General features: G+C 55.1%; 10 protein-coding genes across 10 annotated transcripts; 5 read left to right on the top strand and 5 right to left on the bottom strand.

The window, feature by feature from the left end:
- Positions 1-16: 16 nt before the first annotated feature.
- SPSK_01290 (uncharacterized protein) lies at positions 17-460 on the top strand (the record flags this gene model as incomplete). Its single annotated transcript, XM_016728220.1, has 3 exons — positions 17-80; positions 147-395; positions 447-460. 3 exons carry the CDS (start codon positions 17-19, stop codon positions 458-460), a joined length of 327 nt encoding a protein of 108 aa, XP_016584104.1.
- A 726-nt stretch (positions 461-1186) lies between these two features.
- SPSK_01337 (uncharacterized protein) lies at positions 1187-1426 on the bottom strand (the record flags this gene model as incomplete). The annotated part of the gene is made up of 1 exon (XM_016728264.1): positions 1187-1426. The coding sequence occupies one exon, from the start codon at positions 1424-1426 to the stop codon at positions 1187-1189; it is 240 nt and encodes a 79-aa protein (XP_016584103.1).
- A 19-nt stretch (positions 1427-1445) lies between these two features.
- SPSK_01228 (uncharacterized protein) lies at positions 1446-2410 on the bottom strand (the record flags this gene model as incomplete). Its single annotated transcript, XM_016728159.1, has 4 exons — positions 1446-1607; positions 1640-1903; positions 1927-2103; positions 2315-2410. 4 exons carry the CDS (start codon positions 2408-2410, stop codon positions 1446-1448), a joined length of 699 nt encoding a protein of 232 aa, XP_016584102.1.
- Positions 2411-5478: 3068 nt separating this feature from the next.
- Positions 5479-6576, top strand: SPSK_01203 (sexual development protein (LsdA); the record flags this gene model as incomplete). Its single annotated transcript, XM_016728134.1, has 1 exon — positions 5479-6576. One exon carries the CDS (start codon positions 5479-5481, stop codon positions 6574-6576), a length of 1098 nt encoding a protein of 365 aa, XP_016584101.1.
- A 927-nt stretch (positions 6577-7503) lies between these two features.
- SPSK_00989 (uncharacterized protein) lies at positions 7504-11206 on the bottom strand (the record flags this gene model as incomplete). Its single annotated transcript, XM_016727921.1, has 3 exons — positions 7504-9344; positions 9425-9524; positions 9599-11206. The coding sequence occupies 3 exons, from the start codon at positions 11204-11206 to the stop codon at positions 7504-7506; spliced, it is 3549 nt and encodes a 1182-aa protein (XP_016584100.1).
- A 4317-nt stretch (positions 11207-15523) lies between these two features.
- SPSK_01247 (uncharacterized protein) lies at positions 15524-16335 on the top strand (the record flags this gene model as incomplete). Its single annotated transcript, XM_016728178.1, has 3 exons — positions 15524-15650; positions 15731-15817; positions 15890-16335. 3 exons carry the CDS (start codon positions 15524-15526, stop codon positions 16333-16335), a joined length of 660 nt encoding a protein of 219 aa, XP_016584099.1.
- A 771-nt stretch (positions 16336-17106) lies between these two features.
- SPSK_01154 (sugar transporter) lies at positions 17107-18444 on the bottom strand (the record flags this gene model as incomplete). The annotated part of the gene is made up of 1 exon (XM_016728085.1): positions 17107-18444. One exon carries the CDS (start codon positions 18442-18444, stop codon positions 17107-17109), a length of 1338 nt encoding a protein of 445 aa, XP_016584098.1.
- Positions 18445-18473: 29 nt separating this feature from the next.
- SPSK_01310 (uncharacterized protein) lies at positions 18474-18827 on the bottom strand (the record flags this gene model as incomplete). The annotated part of the gene is made up of 1 exon (XM_016728240.1): positions 18474-18827. The coding sequence occupies one exon, from the start codon at positions 18825-18827 to the stop codon at positions 18474-18476; it is 354 nt and encodes a 117-aa protein (XP_016584097.1).
- A 970-nt stretch (positions 18828-19797) lies between these two features.
- On the top strand, positions 19798-21612 carry SPSK_01101 (uncharacterized protein; the record flags this gene model as incomplete). The annotated part of the gene is made up of 1 exon (XM_016728032.1): positions 19798-21612. The coding sequence occupies one exon, from the start codon at positions 19798-19800 to the stop codon at positions 21610-21612; it is 1815 nt and encodes a 604-aa protein (XP_016584096.1).
- Positions 21613-22095: 483 nt separating this feature from the next.
- On the top strand, positions 22096-22311 carry SPSK_01341 (uncharacterized protein; the record flags this gene model as incomplete). The annotated part of the gene is made up of 1 exon (XM_016728268.1): positions 22096-22311. The coding sequence occupies one exon, from the start codon at positions 22096-22098 to the stop codon at positions 22309-22311; it is 216 nt and encodes a 71-aa protein (XP_016584095.1).
- Positions 22312-22320: the final 9 nt, after the last annotated feature.

Here is a 22320-nt window from a genome sequence, read left to right as displayed (position 1 = left end):
CGTGAATCATGAGACAATGTCGGAGATTCCAGACTCTGATGCTGATGAGACAATGTTGGAGATTCCAGACTCTGATGCTGGTGAGACATTCCCTTTATTAAGTACATATAACTCAAACGTAAAATACTAACGCTTTATATATAAAGCCGATAACCTCACTATCAACGACACACAGAGTAACTCAGACGATGAAGAACCCTACATTACTTGCCCACCAACGCCGTTTTCTGAGGCCTCTTGGGTTGAGACTGACGCCGACTACGAGGCTACAGATGATGACCAAGGCTTGGAACTAGACGACAGCTTCGTTTACGGCGCTAATAACGATGACATCCAAGAACACGACAGCCAATCTTCGTCCCAGACAAATAACAACTTTGACGATAACTTTGATGGTATGTTGCTTGAATGTATCTTATATTTATGTTATAAACATCCTAACTTAGTAAAAAAAAAATAGAAAAGGAACAACCATAAGATCAACATCCTTAAGAATCCTCAGTTGGGCTTGGGTCCAGGAAGCACAGACGGTTGTCAAATTACAAGGATTATATGGCCAATATCGACGGTAAATATTCTGTTTAGGAGAATGATTCTGGTGTGGAAGACTTCGAGTCGGCCATTAAGTCTCTTTGTCATACTCTTACTAGCCATGTCCGCCAGAGTGTGGCTTAAACAGTACTAGGACAAGGCGACCACTCGGTATTTACCATTATGTACACGTCGTGATACAATGTGCATTCGAGTCCAGAATAGTCAGGTCACTTTCAACCTTGCTGTTACTTCACCGACTGTCTGTTGATGTCTCTCCTTTTTCCATGTACACGTCCATTACTTCACTCCTTTGATTGACCTGTACGCCACCATGTCCAACTGCACAACCTGTACAGCCTGCACAACAGCTCTATTGACATCATGATGTAAGTGTCTACAACGTCTGCTAGACAGGTATACCAATCTCCCAATAGAAGTATAAATAGAACGGGAGTCGTGTCGAAATGTTCTGTTGTTTTCCTTATGTCCCAGCCTTCAATTCAAGTATTCACCTCTCATACTTGAATATTAACGAAAACCAAACGCTTTCTTTAAAACACACACACACACATACTTCAACATCTACCTCATCCTCCACCGCAAACACAGATCCTCCCAACATGAGCTCGCGGTCGGGGTCGGGATCCAGCCGTCATACGGGCAGTTCGAGTTCGCGGTCGCGTTCTGGCGGCAGCTCGAGCTCGACGCTGGGCCGCAGCTCGGCTCTGGGAGGCTCCTCCTCTGCGTTTGGTAGTTCGTCCTCGGCTCTGGGGAGCTCTTCGTCTGCTTTCGGTGGTTCTTCATCTGCTCTGGGCAATTCTTCGTCTGCTCTCGGCAGTTCCTCGTCTCCTTTTGGCAGTTCATCGTCGGCCCTCGGCAATGGCAGTGGCATTGGCAGCAGCAGTTACAGGTCAAGCAGCGGCCTGTTTAGCGGCATTGGTTCTGGGTCTGGTACAACGTCGTCGGGCATTGGTAGCGGCTTCGGCATCGGCAGCGGCATCGGCAGCGGCATCGGCAGCGGCAGCGGCAGCGGCAGCGGCATTGGTAGCAGCAGCTACGGTTCGAGCAGCGGCCTGTTCAGCACTATTGGTTCTGGGTCAGGCACTACATCGTCGGGCATCGGCGCCGGCACTGCGTCCGGATCAGGCAGCTCCCTGTTCCGTGGCATCGGATCCGGGACGGGGACGTACAGCTCGCCGTCCCGGCTGAGCAGCAGCACCGCCTCGGGGGGGTCAGCAGCAGCGGCTCGACGATTCGACCGGGCCGGTCCGGCTGGGTGCCTTTGCTGCCGTCGAGCTCCACGACCAGCAGCCCGTCCACGACCGCCGGTCTCGGGACGGGCTCCGGCTCCAGTTACAGCGCCAGTCGGCTGGGGCTCGGGTTGTCGTCAACGTCGTCGTCTTCGGCGTCGTCGTCGTCCCCACTGCGCAGCTCCTCCACCTTCGGGTCCGGATCCGGTGCCAGCAGCAGCAGCTGGGTCCCCAGTCTCAGCAGCTCGTCCACCAGCACGTCCACCACCAGCAGCAGCAGCGGCTCGTCGTCGCTAAGCTCGCCGTATGGCTTGCAGGGCTACGGGCCCAACACGGGAACCTCTCTTCTCAATGCCTACGGCGTCGGCGGTCCCTTGTCGAGCATTCCCACGAGCGGCGGATCGGCTACCGGGGGTGGTGTTCCGTACAGCTTAGACTATGCGGGCCCGAGCTACAGTTTTTCCAGCTCGGGCTTGGGCTCTGGGACTCTTACTGGCTACGGCTCGAGTTCGAGTGGCTATGGCAGTTACAGTGGAAGTGGCAGTGGTAGTGGCAGCAGCAGCAGCACCACTACCGGCAAGAAGAATTGGTGGGATATTTAATGTGGCGCAACAAGTGTTGGCCATGGTGAGTGACATCGAGTGATGAAGATGGTCGATTGTGATGTCTGATAAGTTGTTCAGATTTTATTTCATTTTTTGTTTTGATTTTATTTCGTATCGTTTTTATTTGGCTCTTTTTTTGCTAATGTCAGGCTGACAGGTTGACTTTTTTTTTTGACTCTGATTACTTCTTCCCAGGTTCTTCATGATTTAACGATGCATTCTTTGGCAGGAACAGACACGTTCAATCGATGATTTAGTAAAAGATAACGTTCCCTCGGATGACGTGTACACTTGTATTCGCGGTACGAACACGTCCGCAATGACTGAATTTATCATACCGAAGGCGGTGGTTACTTTGTTGCTCACAATCCGTCTTTCTTAGAAACACGACTATTATTTACAACAAATGTTCTTATTCAATTTTTCTAAAATACATGCATAATTAAACAAATATAAACCTTTCATTAAAAAGTCAGTAAAAATTTAAATACGATTCTGCGTTTGGGGGTCATTCTCAGCAAAAATGTGTCGCGAGATTCCCCTTCAGCTCGACAGGCGGCTGACAATGACTGACATCGCCGTCGACGCTGATTAGCAACAGCCCACTGTGCCATGTGTACGGCGTCCATTACGTGAGAGAGAGTGACAAAAGAGGCCGGCGACGTTTCGTACAGGGGACAGGTGCTAAAAAAGGATGTCTTTGTCCCGGCTTCTGGCGTCCCTGCAACACGGAAAGCAGACTGTGGCGCATGCGCCGTCACTGTTTCTCTGCGCATGTGCTCTTTTTTGGTGGTCTCATTTGGTTGTTTGCTGTCGTCGACAGTCGTCGGCGGTCTTCCAAACATCACTCGCCGCGTGGAAATAAGATGAAAGGGGTGACACCACGGCCAACTTGGCCGCGGCCGAGTTGATTTGTTCACAACAGCAATTTCATCGTTGTGGCGCCATTCGGACCCCTTGTCGTCGCGGTCGTGGCCGTCCATATTCTGCGGTAACTCGTAATGTGGCTAGAGAATAACCTATTTAAAGTTGTGCCGGGGTATGCAGTTGGTCATCACGTTTATTGCCCTTTTCAGACGACGTGAGATGATCCGGAAGGCGAAGCAGACACAGGGACAAGACAAGGCAGCGGTGCCTGTTGCGGAGTCCAGTGGAGAATGGCGTGAGAGCGAGCTGACCTCGTTGACCTCTCATTTCCAGTGAACGAGAATCGGGTTAATAGCTGTCAAATGCCGAGTCTTTCAGTCGGTGCAACTGCTTTTGTCTTTCTTGAGTGCCTTTCTTGTATTCTTGGTTTGTGCTCTTGCTGTCCTGTCTCCTGCCTTCTTCATTGTCGCTGCTTTGTCAAGTAAACAAAGACGATCTGCCGGAACAAACGTTTCCGAGAAGCTTGCCTTGACCCTAGCAGCTGTATTGCGACGCTTGTGCAACTGTTTCGCGTGCTTCCGATGCGCCACCCAACAAATTCCAGGGCCCGAGTCGCTGGCGAATGCTCAGACGTCCCCTGTTGGGCCTAGGCTCTGGCCCTGACGTCTGCCCCCGTTCTCCATAAGCTTGTTTTTCGAGCATCCAGTCCAAGCCACATAGGCCCACAGGAGAGAGACGTGCGAGATACCGAGAGGTGTTGGAGTTGGATGTGTTTTGCTGTGTAAATTACAAAGTATATTTTCGATGCTGCTTCTCCGGAGTTAGTTCCGCCCAAAGACAGCGCACTGAGGTAATATCGCTTCTTCTGGCCGTCAGACGAGGTGAGAATCCTCCACAAAAGAGGACTAGCTGTCAGAATGATCAGAACCGTAAGATTTGTCGAGGATGCATGGAAGACGGCAGAGAGAAAGAAGAAAAAGGCACAGGGAGCAGGGGGACATGCTTCATTTCCTACGATGTATGTTGTACAACTGGCAGACAGCAAGTGAGACTGTTTTACGGTGCTGAGGCAGAGGCAGCGCAGCATGGCCGAATGTTCCGTGCGCAAGGGCTGAAGGGAATGGCGAGACACGGACGTGGAACAGAAGACGAGCGCACGTTCTGCCCCTGGCCACTGTTCGTTTGTGTCGTTTGTGTGTTTGTTTCGTTTCGATCTGCGTAGGGCGAGCAGCATCTTCTCGTAAGGTACGGATGTATGTGCTTCCAGACCCCCAGCGTCGTATCTGCGAGCGCTGCGGCCGTGACAACTTACAATGCACTCTTCTTCCTGTCTGCAGCATGGACCTCTCCGTCGTGAATTGAATCAACTCGACGGCCGGTCCCAACAGCCTCAGAAGGACGGCCAGTGACATCCTCGAAATTGAGCGTCATTTCCTACCAATCCTTTGGAGCAGCATCCGCTGTCTCACGCCCGCGGCCACCCCTTGCGCGTCTGCGGTCCACGGTTCAGTGGCATCCGGCTGCTGTTTTTGGTTTGGCAGCTAGACGCAGCTCAGCCCCCCATGTTAAAAATAATCCTTTGTTGGTGGGCTGACGGCCTGGCTCCCGCTGTCTTTTTTAGCACAACCAATAAGACGCCAGCTACGGAAATATACATGTACACTTACAATGTAATACTATGGAGCACGGAACTTACCAACAGCTCAAAGGCAGGCCTTGTTGGTGCACGCCTCACAATCCCGGCAGGTGGTCATCAAAGCTAAGCTTTTTTGTTTCTCGATTCCTAAACGAGCCTGTTTTTCTGGGATCGTGGCTTTGCCGGATCACCCATGTTCCGATGGACCTGACAGAATGGCCCGTCGGACTGTGTACATGAACAAACAAAGGAAGATCCTTCTCAGGAGGGCAGCGTGGGTGTAAGTGAGATGGCCACCAAGGATTGCCCAGGATTGCCTGGCCGGACAAACAAACGTCAGTGAACCATCCACGGCCAGCTCTGCCCCTTTCTCACGGCGTCGATGCATCTGATGTCTGGTCGTCACCTTCTTTCTATATAACTAATCTCCTCCCCCCTTTCTGCATCGTTTGTTCCGTGCCTTGTCTCCATCCACTCTTGTCACTCATCCCAACTTCGCCTTCATTTTCTTTCCTTTTCACCTTCCTCCATTCATCCCTTCCCATCTCCTTTCCTATACCGATACCGTACTCACACAACCGCCGCCATGCTCTACAAGAACCTCCTCTCGGCGACCGTCTTCGCCTCCGGCGCCCTCGCCTACCCCGCCGCCTCCCAGCTGCCCGACGACGGCTTCCCGAGCCCCAGCACCGTCCAGCTCCAGAACATCAACATCGCGGCCGGCGGCACCCTCTCCAACGCCCCGCCGCCGCCCGCGCTCAACGCCAGCAGCATCCCCATCTTCCAGCTCATCAACTTCAACGAGAACTTTGAGGTCGCCTTCTTCAACTCGCTCATCTACAACATCACCAACGACGTCTCCGGCTTCCAGATCCCCTTTGGCGCCGAGAAGGCCTCCGTCCTCAGCGTCCTCCGCACCATCCTCGCCCAGGAGGAGTTGCACGCCGTCAACGCCGCCAACGTTGTCCGCCACTTTAACGGCGTCGTGCCCACGCCCTGCACCTACAAGTTCCCCACCACCGACCTGATCGGCGCCCTGAGCCTCGCCGAGACCTTCACCTCCGTCGTCCTCGGCACCCTCCAGGACGCCCAGCAGGGCCTGTCCACCAACGGCGACCACGGCCCCGTGCGCGCCGTCGGCTCCGTCATCGGCCAGGAGGGCGAGCAGAACGGCTTCTTCCGCAGCCTGCTCAACGCCAAGCCGTCCGAGAAGCCCTTCCTCACCACCTCCGTCGCGCCCTTTGCCTTTTCTGCCCTGCAGGACTTTATCGTCTCCTGCCCCTTTGACATCAAGGCCACCATCCCCATCCCCATCTTCCCCACCCTCGCCGTCGCCGGCGGCGGCGACGTCACCCCCGTCAACCAGAACCTGACCTTTGGCGCCGACCTCACCGGCGTCGCCGCCGCCGCCCCCTACTACGGCAACGCCGACGCCGCTGCCAAGGGCCTCTTTATCACCTACTTCTCCGGCCAGAACCTGCCCCTCAGCGTCCCCATCCACGACGTCGCCTGGCACGGCAATGCCATCTCCTTCCAGGCCGAGTTCCCGCACTCCGCCAACGTCCTCGACGGCCTGACCATTGCCTCCCTGACCACCAGCAACAACTTTGCCAACCCGGATGCCGTGCCCGCTGCCACATTGGCGGCGCCCGCCCTGATCCAGGTCCGCATCCCGATCCTGTAAATTACCATTCTCTTGTTTTGTTTTTTGATTTTCTTTTCTTCGGGCGACTGCATGGTGGCATGAGTTTATGGAAACGGGTTTATTGGGACATGATTTTGTTGGCTTCTGTTTTCTGATTTCATTTTTTTTACTTCTGTTCCGTTTTATTTCGTTTCTGTCCCCTGATGACAGCCTAGAGCATTAATTACAATGGCATTCTTTCTGGCATTCTTTTGCATTTTGCATCCTGTCTTTTGTACTGCACTACCGTCGCGGCGGAGGATTTGATACATTTGCGTCGTTGAAACATTGTTTGATTCTATGTCTCGCATCTGATTATCTACATTGCAAATTATGGCAACAAAATACTGGTGTATGCCTAGAAGACCAAAAAATGTAGGCCAAAAGTAATATGACTTTGAATTCAAATCTTTGCTACCAATAAGCAATCACACTGACCGTCTAAATGAGTATGGTGAAAGTGCTAGGCAAAAAAGAGGGCAGAAGTTGAAAGTAAAAGTTGAAGGGCAAAGTTGGAAGACGAAATTGAAAGCCAGAAATTCAAAGGCAGAAAAATATAACATAAAATCAAAGTATCAGCAACAAAACAAATCGGTATGACAAAACAGACTAAATCAAACAGCCTCAAGAAATGCCAGTGCTTTTGCCCGTGAACCCCGATGCGCATGCATATATTCGTTGCCGCATAAAACATGATGAAAAAGATAAAAAGACTGAACCCTCCAAAACAGGTGCGTAGTAGCACGAGACTTGTCGCCGATGGCTGCGACTTCTGCAATAAGGAACTTGCTCAAAAATATGAAGCAAAAATAAGAAGCCAAACAAAAAAATAAACATGTAAAACGCCAGGTCATTTGAAACAGAGAGTCACCCCGAACGTATGGTCAAGGATGCAGAGCGATCCGACGGTGACAAAGGGACAGTCGCTTATTCCCCCTTGCGGCCAAGCAGCTTCTTCACGACATTCTTGCCTTTGGCTAGTGTGCGGATGCTGCGCGAGCGAGCAAGCAGCAGGGACGACCGGGCCGAGGAGGGGCGCCGAGACACGGATCCGCTCTCGCTCGCCGGGGCAGACGAGACGAATGAAGCCGAGGGAGCCGAGGGAGCAGAGGGGGCAACAGGGGCAGCAGGGGCAGCAGGGGCAACAGGGGCAGTGGTGAGGATAGGGCCAGCATCTACGCTTGCGTCGACTTCGACAGCCACCGGACCCGGTATAGGACCGGCCGTCTGAGGTGAAGCAGCAATCGCATCGGCCGCATCGGCCACATCGGCCGCATCGGTGAGGTCGGGATGCACGGCAGCACTGCTCATGGCGACATCAGCACTCTCCGTGCCGTAGTCGAAGCGATGTTCGGCGTCATCCGCATCCTGGGCCGCACGAAGGCTGGCGGCCAGCACGCGGTCCCCATCCATGTCATAGAGATCGTCGAGCACAACGCTGTTGTCCCCCGTGCCGTCGTCAAAGCTGTTGGGGACGCTGCTCGTGCTCATGTCGAGACCGTCAAAGAGGTCACTGGGGCTGCGCGCATCGCCGGACGGCGGCCACTGCAAGTCGTCTCCCACGGGGCTGGTGCAGAACATCTGGCCGTCGTCGCGTACCTGCTGTGCATGGTGTGATGGGTGTGGTACGCCATGGCCGTGGGCGCTGCCTTCGCCGGCGTCAATGTGCACGTCATGCATCAGGCCGATGAGGTCGTCAAACTTGTCGTCGTGGACAGGGGTGCGCACGTGAAAGATGATGTCGGCGTCCGGGATGTCGCGCGAATCCACCCACATGTCATCGTCTTTCCGCTTCCTCTTTTTGGGTCCCAAGCGGCCCAAATTGGCCATCAACTTTTCCGTCAGGTTCTTCTTCTGCTCGTTGCTCGGCCCCGGCGCCTGGGCGGTGGGTGTTCCGAGGCCAGTGGGACGGGTCACAAGAATGTGTGGCCGATCTGCTGCGGCCGGCGAGTTGGCCGCGGTGTCAAAGGCGGCCGGTGCGGTCGAGGCTCCGGATGCGTCGCCGTTTCCGGCCGCGGTCGTCGGAGCATGGAGATTCTTCTCCATGTCCCAGCCCTCTGCGCCGAGATGGACTCCACCTGGTTCCACCAGAAACTGTGACGGATCGTTGCGCAGAGCTTGGAGCAGGTCCCAGAACCCTTCTTTCAGATTGACGCTCTCGGCGCTGATCTCCACAAACTTGGACAGGCCGCTCTGCTCTCCGTAGGTGTAGTCGGCCATGAAGCGCACGCGGTACGCAAGGTGGTACGAGAGGTCCCGGTGCTGCGCAGCCAGCTTGTCGGTCAAGGGCAGACTCTCCTTGCGCTGCATCTTTTCATAGGCGAGCGTCTGTTCAAAGAACATGCAGAGTTGAATCAGTATATTGAGCGCGCGTCGGCTGTGCTTTGGCGTCTCCTCGTTCATCCGATTCTTGTTCAATATTTTCTTGATGAAACGGAATGCGCGAGCGGCGCTGAGGGCCTGCATGAGGCGCAGGTTGTCTTCAACCTCGGGTGTAAAGTTGAGTGCATTCGGGAGGCCGCTGTTGGACTGTATCGTCAAAAACTCGTGCGCCTGTAACAGGATGCTGGCTTGGTAGAACGGTTTGTTCAACGACTTGTCCTCCGACGGATCGCCCATCAGGAGCGGCTTGTACACGTCGCCGTTTCCAAACTTCACTTCAGACAACAGCCCAAGTGGAAAGCCATGATCTGATGTGTAATTCATCGACATGGTCTTGTCCCCAGCAATCATCTCGATGGCCTTTTCTTTCAGATCGCTGCGAAGACCTAGACGTGCCAGTCTGTTAGCATCGTACGCGGTTATGCGATAGGGAACATGCGTTTGTCTGTGTTTTGTGTCTACGCACCGTCTAAAAAGACATTTTGTTCGGAAAAGTCTTGGCTGACGCATCTGGGGTACGCCGCCGTCTTGCCCTTGCATTTATCGCAGGGAGAACCGTTGTCACACTATCAAAGAAGTAAGAGTCAGACGAGGTGTGCTAGGGGAAGAGAAATCCAGCAACTGACAGGCGAAGACATACCTTCTTCCGCTTTATGGCGCACGGGACGCAACTCAAGCCATCTGCCTTTTTGCCTTTGGCCATCTTTTTCGACAAGCCGGTGGCGCCATCGAGGTCGTCCGAGCGGCGTCGTTTGGCGTTGCTGCCCTCGGCATTGTTGACGTTGTGGTTGCCGGTGCCGACGTTGAAGTGGTTCTGCATGGAGACAGGCACGCCCGCGACTTTTTTTGTCATGGCGACGTCCCCGGCAGCCGATGCCGGAGCCGATGCGGGAGCCGAGCGGAACTTGGGCTGTTGATGGCCGCCAGCAGCTGCCACTGAGACCGATGACAAGGGCGAGGACGAGTCTAAGCTGGAGCTGTTCTCCGAGGTCACCGTCAACTGGCTCGGCTTGCGCGTTGGCGTGGCAGGGTGATGGACAGACGGGCCGTAGCCGACGTGGGCAGGTTGCGGATGTGGCTCTTGGGCTGTCTGGCTTTGGAAGCTCGGCAGGACGGGCAGCGATGGCGCGTACTGGCTGTACTGGCTGTCCGCCTCCACAAGGGCATTGACTGTGTTTTGGGAGAACTCGGCCTCGGGCAGCTCGAAATCAATGTCCGGCGAGTTCTGCGAAACAACAAAGTCCGACTGGGCCATGCCCTGGGGCATCGGAGACGCGAGTGGCGTAGCCACGGCAGAGGGCATGTTTTGTACGCCGACCCCATACAGCACCTCTCCGTTGTCTTGTGTTGGGGGAAAAGGCGACGGTGATGTGGGGTGGAGAGACGGCTGCAGGCCGTTAGGCAGGTACATCCCTGCCGGTGAGGTGCCTGCCATGTGGTGAGGCCTCGCGTAGGTGGACGGGAAGGATTGGGGGTGGTAGGCGACAGTGGCTGAGGCAGGTGCCGAGTGAGAAGAGAGATGTGAGGTGTGGGATGCCTGAGAGAGGTTTTGGGACATGAGAGTGGCAGAGGCAGGGGATGGATAGGCCTGGATTGGGTTGTGGCTTGTCTCGCCGGTGGACGGGTCGAAGAGCGGGCCGACGGCAACGCCACTGTTCCTGAAGTTGCCAAACGGATTGCTGCCGGGCATTCCGTAGTACCCACCGGCGCTGAACGAGCCATTATTGACAGGGAAGGTCCGGCCGTCAAAAGACAAGACCGTATGTGGCGGCGCGGAGACTAAGTGCCGGGCGCTGGTCGGCGTCGAGACATAGCTGTCGGTCTGGCTGTAGAGGGGACTTTGACTTTCTTGCATTCCGGCAAAGGCAAAGTCGTGAGACGGCGGCATGCCACCCAAATAGCCACTAGGCTGCGGGCCGTGTTGAATGCCTTGCTGTGGAAGCAGATGGCCTCCACCGGGTATGGCGAGCGGCTGCAATGAAGGCGTAGCCGGCCTGCTCAAGCCCAGGAACGATGTGTTGCCCTGGGATGTCGGTCGATGATAGCTGGTGCTACTGCCGGGACGCAAGTCCATGCCCGAAGCAAGGCGATGCTCTGGGATTCCGTTTCCGCCGGCCGCCATGCTCATAGCGGTGGTGGGATACGACCCTGGAATGAATAACGGCCCCAGAGTGGACGGCGGTTCCGTCTCATCGTGCCCGAAATAGGGAGGATTGGTGTTCATGACATTGTTCGAAGCGTTGTCCATAGGATCTCTTGGCAGAAGAGTGGACTTGGTCGAGCTCGGCACGCACGAGTAATGTCTGTGGGCGGTGCGGTTGAACTTTGGAATTGCCACAGGTGCTCTGAGTCTAAGTCAAGCTCGGTAAGGGATGGGGCGGTTCGAGGGAGACACAAACGCCTGAGGCGATGATGGAATCGCGATGAAGTGGCAGCGGAGGCCAAGACGGGGCAAGCTAAGATCGAGGACGAAGAAAAAGGGGCAAACGCAAACGATCGAGAAGGCAAAGAGAAACGGAAGGCGCAGTGTGAGAGCAAGGGAAAGAGCGACACAGCTCAGCAAACAGCAATGTGGCTGCGGTCGTGAGAAAGAGGGGAAAGAGCGACCACTACAAAAGCCAGTGAACAGGCAGGTGCGACAGCTTCACCGTAAACAACGCGAGAAACGGCCAGGGAAGGTACGAGTGGCGACGGAAATGGAGGAACCAGACAAGAATCTCAACGATCGTCAACAGAAACAAGGTGAATTGGTTTGAAAATGGTATAATGAAGAAACTAGAGGCGAATCATGCGTTCTGCCTTACGCCCAGAACCCTTTCTTTTGTACAAAATGCTATCCTCAGCCTTTCGTCGCCTTTTTTAGCCGCTGGCCTCTATTGCAGTGTTGATGGCGGTGCAAAACAGTGCAAGTGCAGTCTGGGGGACGGAAGAGCCCACTATTGGTCACGCTAGGCGTCCTTTGGACTAGTTTGGGCTTCTTCTTCAGTCAGGCGCGACAAAGGAGCGACCCAAAATAAACCACACGTGACGGCGCTAGTCCAAATCTGTGTGCTTCTTGAGGAAAGGCGCAGCATCTCGCCAATCAATGCAGCTCACTTTTCAGCCTCACCCCCATTTGCACCGTCAGGCCTCCAGCGGCCCCAAGGCGGCTATCGAGGAACAGTCCAAAACTGTTTAGTGGTTTCGGAATGTGCAGTGGGCCACGGCCCATCATGGCCACCGATTTGCCAGACCGAGTCGCCTACATAAACATGACCCCCTTCCCTCTTACATTTGGCAAGAAAGGTGTGAAGGTGTGAAGGATGATTGCAGGATGATCCAGGAACGGTCTGAAATGGGACGTGTCTGTAAAATAGGCGCCAATTGAGAGAACTAGGCGACTGTTTTCTCGTACTTGAAGCCGTCATTTGTGTCGAGGCCCGACGCCACCCCCACACGCATACATAAATGTCGGTATGTGGCCTTCTAAACGACAAGGCCGTTGACGAGCTGACAAGAAGCAAGATAGGCGCTCCCATTTTGAGCAGTGCACGGTCAGAGCACGCACAGCCTGAGGCAAGTGGTAGGCACTCAATATTCGCGAGGAGGTCCTTTTGGTTTTGACTTGACGGTCGAGAAGGAAACGTGCAGCCTCTACCTCGATATGTCGCAACACGGCTGAAACACGAGAGTTGTCAAGAAGGCGACAAAAACGAGACCAACAGACCCAGACCCAAACCCAAACGACGAAAACAGCATCGAAACATCGTCGTGGCTGCACCACAAAGGTGAACAAACATTTTTGGCGGGGCTGGCGCCAATGTGGACTCGCTCCGCCCCGCCGGAGACGCTAGGGAAGGCGCGTGTGGCCGTGGACCTGGCTAAGCCTGGCAGTTTCCCCTTTTTGGCATCTCATTGTGAAGACCGTTCCTGCCCCGCGTAAGAAGAGACGGTTCTGAGGAAGGAGAAATGACATGCTTTCATTGAAAATTAAAGAAACATCGGGCTTGAGTAATGACAGTACAGTGCGGGTCATCGTTCTCTCCTTAAGTAACGCAACGATATTCTTGGCAGGAACGACCTGTTCAAGCTGAATGAGGGCTGTAGAAGCGCAAATCGTAAAAACTGCATACATAAGTCAGCGCACAAAATGTCCAGTCTGTACATGGGATTCACGATCAGTAGTACAATATCTAGCCAGTTCTTAGCCAGTGAGCCAGACACGGGAAGACGCAGACTTGATTTGCTGAATTTTCTACATCTTTGATGCTGCGGAGCCAATGGGTAGCTCGCTGGCTCGATTCAGAGGCTAAGCAGCTCGAGGTTTGAGTATGTCGTTCTCGCTGCAACGACCATTTCCAGCGATCAATCGGCGCATAACATACTCGCCGGCTTTACTACGGCAAACCTTTGCCTTCCATTTATTCATCCATTCGCTTATATGTTTTCTTGCCGTTAATTTCTGTTAACTTGGCCGTTGATCTCGTTTTGATCTGTTTCTGTACCGTAAATCTGCACGTGCGACTCACAGGGCCTTGTTCGAATGTGTTGAAGATGTTTTTTTGCGTTCGTTTTCTTTTTCTTATTTTTTTTTTAAAAAAAATCAACTAAAAAAACAACACAATTGATTTACTTTTTCAATTAGAAGAACAACACTATTCTTATATCAGAAAAGTCACAAAGAAATCTTTACCTCTTCAATAATTTCATACGGCACGGCATTCCACCCTTTCTCCGCGGTTTTCCTCATTCGATCCACATCCGCTCCAATCCATCCAAAATCGCAACGTGGAAAGGCCCACTGGATCCAGAGGCGGCAGACTAGTGAAACATGCAGTTGCGGCTTACATTATTGGTACGTTGTATGATCAGTTTGATTTCTAACATGAGTATGCTTATGACAAATGGGTTACCAAAGGTCAGGAGGGATTGCGTGGTCCAACACAAACTGTGATCAGCGTAGATGCTCAGACCAGTGGAGAAGCACAGACCCAGAGGCAGAAAATGTGTCGTCACCGCATGTCGACGACATCCGCGTCATCCCGCCGTCGAGGCCTTTCTATTGGCGAAGAAGGCGGAACGAAAAACGAGACAGGATGAAGCGCTGCCGCCAAGAGAGCATGCCGTCTTTAGTTGCCCACGCATGATGTGTGCAGGGATGCGTGCACCTTGTCAAGAGACATGCAAAAGTATTCCACCCGCCAGGCCGATGATCCTCGAGTCTGGAACATCGCTTTGTGTTAATGTCGACCTGGTTAATGGTGATTCTAGCTGCTGCCGATCTTCCTCCAATTGATGCTTTTATTAAGGGCGGCGTGACGAAACCTTAATATATGAGGTATCCTGCATTTCATTATTTCGTAGAGTTTAGATGTACACAGTGCTGTTTAGGTGACTCGACATGTTCCAAAACCTCCTATTTTGGCCCCCATGCCGGCGTTCCGGCAAGCAACGGCAGAGCTCGCTAGCGGGGCAAAGTCGCCCAACTGGGCTCGCGGAGACGTTGCTCCACAGCGCAGCCACAATTGGGTGCCTCCAAGGATGAGGTCTGACCTTGCAAACAAATGACCACGGACCAAAATTATTGTTTTCTGGCCTTTGTGTTATTTTTTCTTTCTTTTTTTTTTCGTCCGGCATCATCGGACGAGCGGACGGTTTAGTATGGCATCCCTCGGCCACCTTGCGCTTTGTGTGATTTTGGCCGGATTTCTGCGGTTCTGCGGTTCTGGGATTTTTGGTTCTTTGGTTCCAGGTTCTGGGTTCAAAGTCCTGGGTTCGCATTTCTCGTTATTTGTTGTGCCGCCTCCTGTGCCTGCGCCCATCCGTAATTCTGTCGATCCCCTAAAACGTGCATGTTTTGGTTTCGTTCATGTCGACATCTGATTTGTCGACCTCGGCGTTGGAGGTGTTTGGCTGACCGATTTGGTTCGTTTTCTGGGTACCTTTGTTTCAACCCAACTCTTCCTTCACCCGCCCACGTTGCCTTGACTGTTCTCCTTGTATTCCGTACATGCCACACATACATGTACAGAGCATGGTGAGGCACAGCTAGCACAGGTCAACTTCATCCTATAAGGAGGGGATGATCCATAGCGTGCCAAGCGCCTGCCGTGGTTGCAGATGTACAAAAAATAGATGACGACGACTGTGCCGCTTGATCGTTGGGTCAGCGCGAACCGGGGTCCGGGAAACACAGCGCACATCGCAAACGAGAGGGAAGTGGACAGAAAAGGGGGCTGATGCAGCGAATGCCCGAGGAGACGAGCCGTTCCATGGCCAAAGGACAGCATGCAGATGACGACAAGGGACGAATTATAAGGCATGACCAAATGATGAATCAGAAACCCATCACCTGGACACACGGGACGATTCTGTTTGACACTCGAGAGACGGGCGCCGGCTCGTTTAGAGCGGGAAATATAAATTGTTTCCGCATGTCGCTTTTCTCGACCGTGTGGCTCGATGGGTTTTGTTTGGCTCTTCCTTTACCCGGGCAGCTGATATTGTCTTTAAATATCCGGGCCATCCTCATCCCACATTTCCGCATCTTAGCAATACATTTCTTTCACCATCCAAGACGTTCAAAATGCTGTCACAGGGAACCTCGATTGTTGCGGCAGCGGCGCTGCTGTCGTTCGCCGGCCTTGCTCGCGGTGCCGGATCCACGGCCATTAGTTCGGTTCTGGTCTGCACCGACAACATCTATGCCGACGGTATGTCCGGAAAGAAATGAAACGATGACATGCGAACACTGTTCAGACATACTCTTGGACCACAACTGACTTGGGACAAGGCTTCATCTACCGCAACACGACGGGCGACGGCACCACATCCACGAGCCTTGACTCGTTCGCCGCCAAGGACTCGTTCCCCCTGTACTGTAGGTTCCTTTTACATTCTCGCTTCGCTCGTTGTATGTTCCGATGTCCGCTCCTTCTCACACACAAAACAGTGTCGGTGACCAGCCACTCGGGCGCGCCACTGGACCCCATCCAGCCGGCACGCAAGAACGGCTTCCACGACTACACGTCGCTCGACCAGAACCTGTACATCAACGTGACGGCGGGTGCGTTTGCCCCTGTTGGGTTTGTCGACGGCGGTAACGCGTCGCTGGGCACCGGGGAGACGACGTGGGGCTTTTATGCGGCGTACGGGTTTGTCATGTGGTACAACTTGCCGTCGTCCTCGTCGGCGGTCGTACCATCGTCGACGCCCGTCCACATCCAGGGCTTCCAGTGGGTGCCGGTCAAAGGCTACACAAACGTGACGCAGCTGTATTGGAACCAGACGCAGTACGATGAGGCGGCCGCGGAGGGAGCACGGTCGACCATCTCGGCAGCCGGCGCATCGTTTGGTCTGTGCTCGAGCGACGTCGAGGCCAGCGTCAAGGCGGAGTAGACGGTGTGGGGGCTGGGGGGCTGGGAGTCCTATTCGGACCATGAAACACGGGAAAACGGTCTTGTCAGAGAAGAATCATAAGTATGGACTGACAAACCGCCGCCGGTCGTCTAAGCATATGCGTATGCTCGTGCGCTGTAGTAGATAGAGATACTATTAGGTGGCGACTGTACGACGAAGACAAACTATTAAGAGATTGAGCGGTATCATTCTGAATAGAACCAAGAACAGAAAACCAGGAACAATGGAACACCGAAGTCAGCCTTTCTAGAAAATAGCAATATTCGGGACTTACAAGGACGACCACGTCATATATTCGTTCGTTCCGTACATTGTAACCGCCGATGGTTGCTATCTTGCTTCCTATACAGCGTCGGAAGCACGAACCCAACTTGGGTTATCCACGGACCGGGCCATGTGGATATGTTACTCTCTCACCGTCGTCTTTGTAGTTTTGAACGTCGGCCCATCTTTTATCGATATGACACAGATACATGCTATACGGTGCTGGCAGCGCTCCTTCCCTCTCGTAATCGGAAGCATTAAGGGACACTGACAGGAGCACGCTAGTGTACACTGGCCAATCAAATATATTTGTTGGACCCACTCTACCCGCGTCGGCCCGGCAAGGGCCGTTTTCACGGTCCGACACCCGAGAGGCATAAATGGTGAACACAGAAGCGAAGACAACTTGTTTTACGACACTGCCACTACATAAACTATATTCTGAATACAAATTTCCGTGGCGTCCACCACACGTGCTGAAAGTGCTTACGCCTCCTCGTCCCTGGCGTACTGACTACGAAAGGCGGCACGCAGCTGGCCTTTGGCGTTGACAACGAAGACGTGGTCTCCGTCGCCCAAGAAGAGAGAATCCATTTCCTCAAGCGACCGGCCCGAGGTTTCTGGGTAAAAAAGAAAGACGGCGACGGCAATGGCGAGGTTGATGACGAAGAAGATGATGTAGGAGCGCCAGGAGATGTTGGAGATCATAATGGGCGTGATCTGGACAATCATGTAGTTGAAGATCCAGTCGGCGGCGGTGGCAATGGCGGCCGAGTGTGTGCGGTGCCGCAGGGGCATAATTTCGGCCGGGTACAACCAGGGGATGGCGAGCCAGCCCATGCCAAAGACGGCCAAATAGAGAAAAAAGAAGGCCAGCGATGCCTTGACGCGGCCGTCGGTGGGGGTCGACTGGAGTATGGCGGCCATGAGGAAGCAGAGGGCACACACAAAGGCACCGCCCACCAGCGGCTTGCGGCGGCTCATGCGGTCGAGCCAGAACAGCGGGACGAGGGAAAAGACAAAGTAGGACACCGACAGCCCGGCGGCCAGCTGCAGGGCCGTCTCTGTGGCCATGCCGAGATTGGTCGTTAGAATGTGCGGAAAATAATAAATTAAGATGTTCACACCGCTCAGCTGTTGCGCCGCTTGGAGTCCAAAAGCAAGCATGTAGCGGCGGCGGATCTTGAGGGGCCCGCTTTGGAAGGCTTCGGACAGCCGCCAGGGCCCGCCGGCCTGCTCCAAGGCCAGGGCCGCGTCAATGGCCGCTTTTGTCTGGAGGACGGCAGGGTCGTCGAGGGCGGCGTCGCGGCTGTGCAGCTGAGCGAGAATGTCTACGGCCTCCTGGTGCCGGCCGTGCTTTGTGAGCCAGCGCGGCGACTCGGGGAGGACGGCGGTCAGCGCGACCTGGACGACGATAAACAGCAGCTGGGCGGCAATGGGCGCGCGCCACACGACGGGCCCGCTAGCGTAGTACATGCCGATGTTGAAGTAGGAGGCAATGACAATGCCAAAGGCAATCAGGGTGCCCTCGGCGGCCACCAGACGGCCCCGCGACTTGGCCGGGCTCAGCTCGCTGACCCAGAGCGGCGTGGTGGCCGTGTTGAAGCCGTTGCCCCAGCCGCAGACAACGCGGCCCACAATGATCTGGGCGACGCCAAACGACGAGGCTTGCAGGACGGCGCCAATGGCCATGAGGACGGCGCCGACATACAGACACTTGCGGCGACCGAGCCGTTCGCCCACGATGAAGACGCAGATGGCGCCAGCGAAGCAGCCGATTCTGTGGCACAGGAGCAGGGCAGGCTGCGTCAGCAAAACATGCATAAAAAAGTTGATAACAAGCAAAGATTGATTTAGGCAGCATGGTCTTGGACGCACTCGTAAATGGCGTTGATGGTGCCGAGGAGCGTGTCAGAGGGATGGTTAAACTGGCGGAGGAAGTCCTCGGAGGTGTTGATGCCACCGAGGACGCCCTGGTCGTAGCCAAAGAGGAGAAAGCCCACGGTGCCAGCCGAGGAGATGGCGCGCATGAGACTCTTGCCCCGGGCGCCAAAGAAGTAGCTCTTGCGCGGGGCATGGACGTCGATGTGGACGAGCGACGAAGTAGTGGCAATGGCAGTGGCTGTGGCAGCAGAAGGCGCTACGTCGCCCGAGCCGGAGCTCGACGTTGCGCGCTCAATGGCCTCACTGGACACCTTTTCCTGCATGGTGGAGGAGGAGAAGCCGGACAATGGGGTGGATATGGAAGGAGAGCAAATTAAGGATGTGGAGAGGGTGACAGATTTGGAAAGAGAATCTGGGGAAGTCTGGAGAGGAGGACATGCGAGGCTGTTATATTCTCGTTTGGAGGAGATGCACGTCTGAGATGCCGGGGTAGATGAGGAGAGTCTAGCTAAAGTGGACAAGATGGGCCCCTGTGCATCCTAATTTATCGAATTATGTATTTCGTCTTATTGTTTCTACAAAGGGACACGCCCGTGGGAAACATGTGTATTGGATTCCGCATAGTATGGCGTGGCTACGTTCACCGAAAAAGCAGAGACAGAGCCGGACGGCATGACGAGAGAAACAAAGTTGAAAAACAAGGTTGGAATACCGCAAATTTGTCTCGTCCACGTCGTGGCGGACGGTGAGACATGACGGGCTGTACGCTAAGAACCGCTAAGATCCGCCGGCGGTTGTCAAAGTTGGGGACGTTGGCGGACGTTTGGATGTCGCATGGCACAACTCGCCGACTATTGCCGTGTGCGGTTTAGTTCAGACTGCGGCCCCGCACGCCGGCATTTGTCCACAGATTCCGGGTCTTTGACCCCGGACAGGCGAGTTGTTGGCTTTGGCCGTGTCGTGCAGTCATTTTTTCCCTTTTTTTCCATTATTGTGTTTCGCCAACTTGTACAGGACCTGCACAGGGATGAAGCGTGCCCGGCCTTGAACAACTGCGGCGTTATATTGTGGAGCGTTGACGCGAACAACAATCCAACAGGAAAGTCAACAAAAAAGTCAACTAGTAACAGCATAAAAGCGTTAGCTCCAGCCACTACAAACAGCCGACACTCGTCAATTTTGTGCCGTTTAGCCTTTCGAAGCCTTTGGCCGACCTTGGCCCCGTGGGTCGAGAAGACTGATCTACCCTAACTCATCGTCCGTGTTCCCCTCTTTCCATACATCGTATATTTCATGTACAAGTCCCCACGCTCCGCACACCTCGCCGACAACTTCTGGTTGCATGTATATTCGCCGAGGCACACATGCGGCGTCCGTTCCGGCCAGACACGTATCCGACCACACGCCATCGACCACACGCCAGACAGCCCATGCTATGGCACACCAGGGCGCCGCACTGACGAAAATGAGAAAGCCAGGGTGGTGAGTACGAATGTGGTCCACCCAACAGGCCTCCGCTTGCTAACGAAATCGGCCCCCATCTGCAGCCTCCCGTGTCGAGACCGGCATCTGCGGTGTGACCGCGACGTGCCAAGCTGCTCGGCCTGCCGCAGGTCCCGACAACCGCGGCGATGTGAATATGCGGGAGCGGCGCTGCGGGTGCGGCCGAGTGTCTATACAGAGCGGGTTCGAGTTCGGGGACGTGCAAGCAACAGCCAGGCCAGCGACGATACCGCCGTGCGTGCTGAAGCGGCCGATGAGGCCGACGAGGCCGACGAGGCCGATGCACGGTCCACGACAACAATCGCCGTCTCGTCGATATCGAGTCCACGCGTCGACAGGGATCGTGCCACCGATGCCGTCAGCACAAGCCGTGCGCAGCAACAGACATCCCTTGTCCCCCGCCTCTCGCGCTGGTCGCCCATTGTCTCTCTGCCGCGCCATGTGGTCGCCAACCCGGGCGACGCCGAGCTGTTTGAGTTTTACATTCGCGAGACGGGCGTCTGGCTCGACATTGTGTCGCCGACGTGCTTTTTCAGCGAGACGGTGCCACGGCTGGCGCTGCACGACCCGGTCCTCTTTTCGGCGTGTCTGTCGTACGCGGCGCGCATCCGCGCGCTGACGGGCGCCCTCGACCCGGCGCAGGGCGAGCTGTACGGTAGCCGGGCGATTGAGGCGCTGCTCTCGACGCTGTCGTCACGTAGCCGCAGCGACAACGGCGACAACGACAACGACGTGCTGTGCGCGGCCGTCGTCATCCTGCGCATGGCCGAGCAGTTTTCGGAGATGCAGGAGGACATGCAATGCCACCTCATGGGGGCGTCGTCGCTGTTTGCGCGCAACCCAGACCACGCGTTGGACTTTGACGATGCCGTGGCGTTTTGGGTGTACAAGCGGCAGAGCATCCGCATGGCGGTCTTGAACGAGGAGCCCTGCGAGATGGAGGAGATGGATGTGGACGTCGACGTCGACGTGGATGTGGACAGGCAGTGGCTGGCCCCCGTGTCCGACGAGGCCTGGGCCAACCGCGCCACGTACTTGTTTGCGCGCGCGTGCTCCGTCTGCTGGGACGCAACGCTGGCCGACGCCGCCCGCGCGGCGCGGCTGCTCGAGCTGCACCGCCTGCTGGCCCAGTGGCACGAGCGCGTGCCCGCGACGTACCAGCCGTGGGCCCGCTACCAGGCGCCCGACGACCCGTTCCCGACGCTGCGCTACGTGAGCACCTGGCACGTCGTCGGCTGGCAGTACTACTATGGCGCCAAGGTCCTGGTGGCCTTGCATCGACGCCCGCAGGACACCAACACTACCAACACCGACACCACCACCCCAGCCAACATGCTCGCCCTGGGCCGCTACATGGAGGCCGAGGTCCTGGAGCCGACGCGCGTGCTGTGCGGCATCACCATGGCGTCACCGGCGTTCGGGGCCACCATCAACGGCACCGCCATCATCGCGTGGCTCGGCCAAGTGTTTTCCCACCGGGACGACCAGACGCGCCTGCTCACCTTTTTGCAGGACTTTATGCAGCGCACAAAGTGGCCCAATGCGACGTGCTGCGACAAGCTGCAGCGCATCTGGAGCGGCGAGGCCCAGTCATGGGTGCAGTAGGTGCAGTAGGGTGGGCGTGTACGGGCAGAATACTAGGTAATGTCCATCTCGTAAAGTAATGAATACATAAAGGCAATTCTCGCCGACATACAATGACAAAAGCCTGTGGTCCGTGGAGAATCTGCGGAGAAGCGTCCACTTTATTGAGTCAGTAGGTCATGAGGCCATCTACGCACCTTGGCCGTCGCTTGTCGATACTGTGACCAGCATACCTCCACGTTACCACTGCCTTTGATATTTGATTGCATCTCTCCTCGCCTTCTCCACATTCCCCGCACAAGCAAATCCGGGGAAGCATGTCTCTCTTCGGTTGTGGTTTCTTTTAGCGCTGGTCTGTCCGTAGTCTTCCTCGTAGTCTTCCTCGTAGTCTTGTATGTCACCCTACTTCTCGTGTCAACATCGCCGCGGCCTTCTACATTAGGAAATTGCCGTCGAGGTCGAGGATCATCCTGCATTTCCATCACAGTGTAGCACAGCCCTCGCATGTCGGAGACGTTCCAGACCGTCCCCGCCGAGTATGTCGGCCATCTGTTTGTCATCGGACTCGACGATGTCGATGCTGAGGATCCGCCGTGTCTGCCGGCGGGATTGTCTGTCGAGTCTCTCTTTGCGTCTCCCCTGGAAGAGATAAAAAAGGCAGGCCACTCTTTGCAGCCGCATACCTTCCAGATCGACTTGCTATCAACGTCACCGTCCTGATCACAACTC

This window comes from Sporothrix schenckii (assembly GCF_000961545.1).
Source record: "Sporothrix schenckii 1099-18 chromosome Unknown Cont48, whole genome shotgun sequence".
Lineage (NCBI taxonomy): Eukaryota > Fungi > Ascomycota > Sordariomycetes > Ophiostomatales > Ophiostomataceae > Sporothrix > Sporothrix schenckii.
This window is presented reverse-complemented; position numbering and strand designations above follow the sequence as displayed.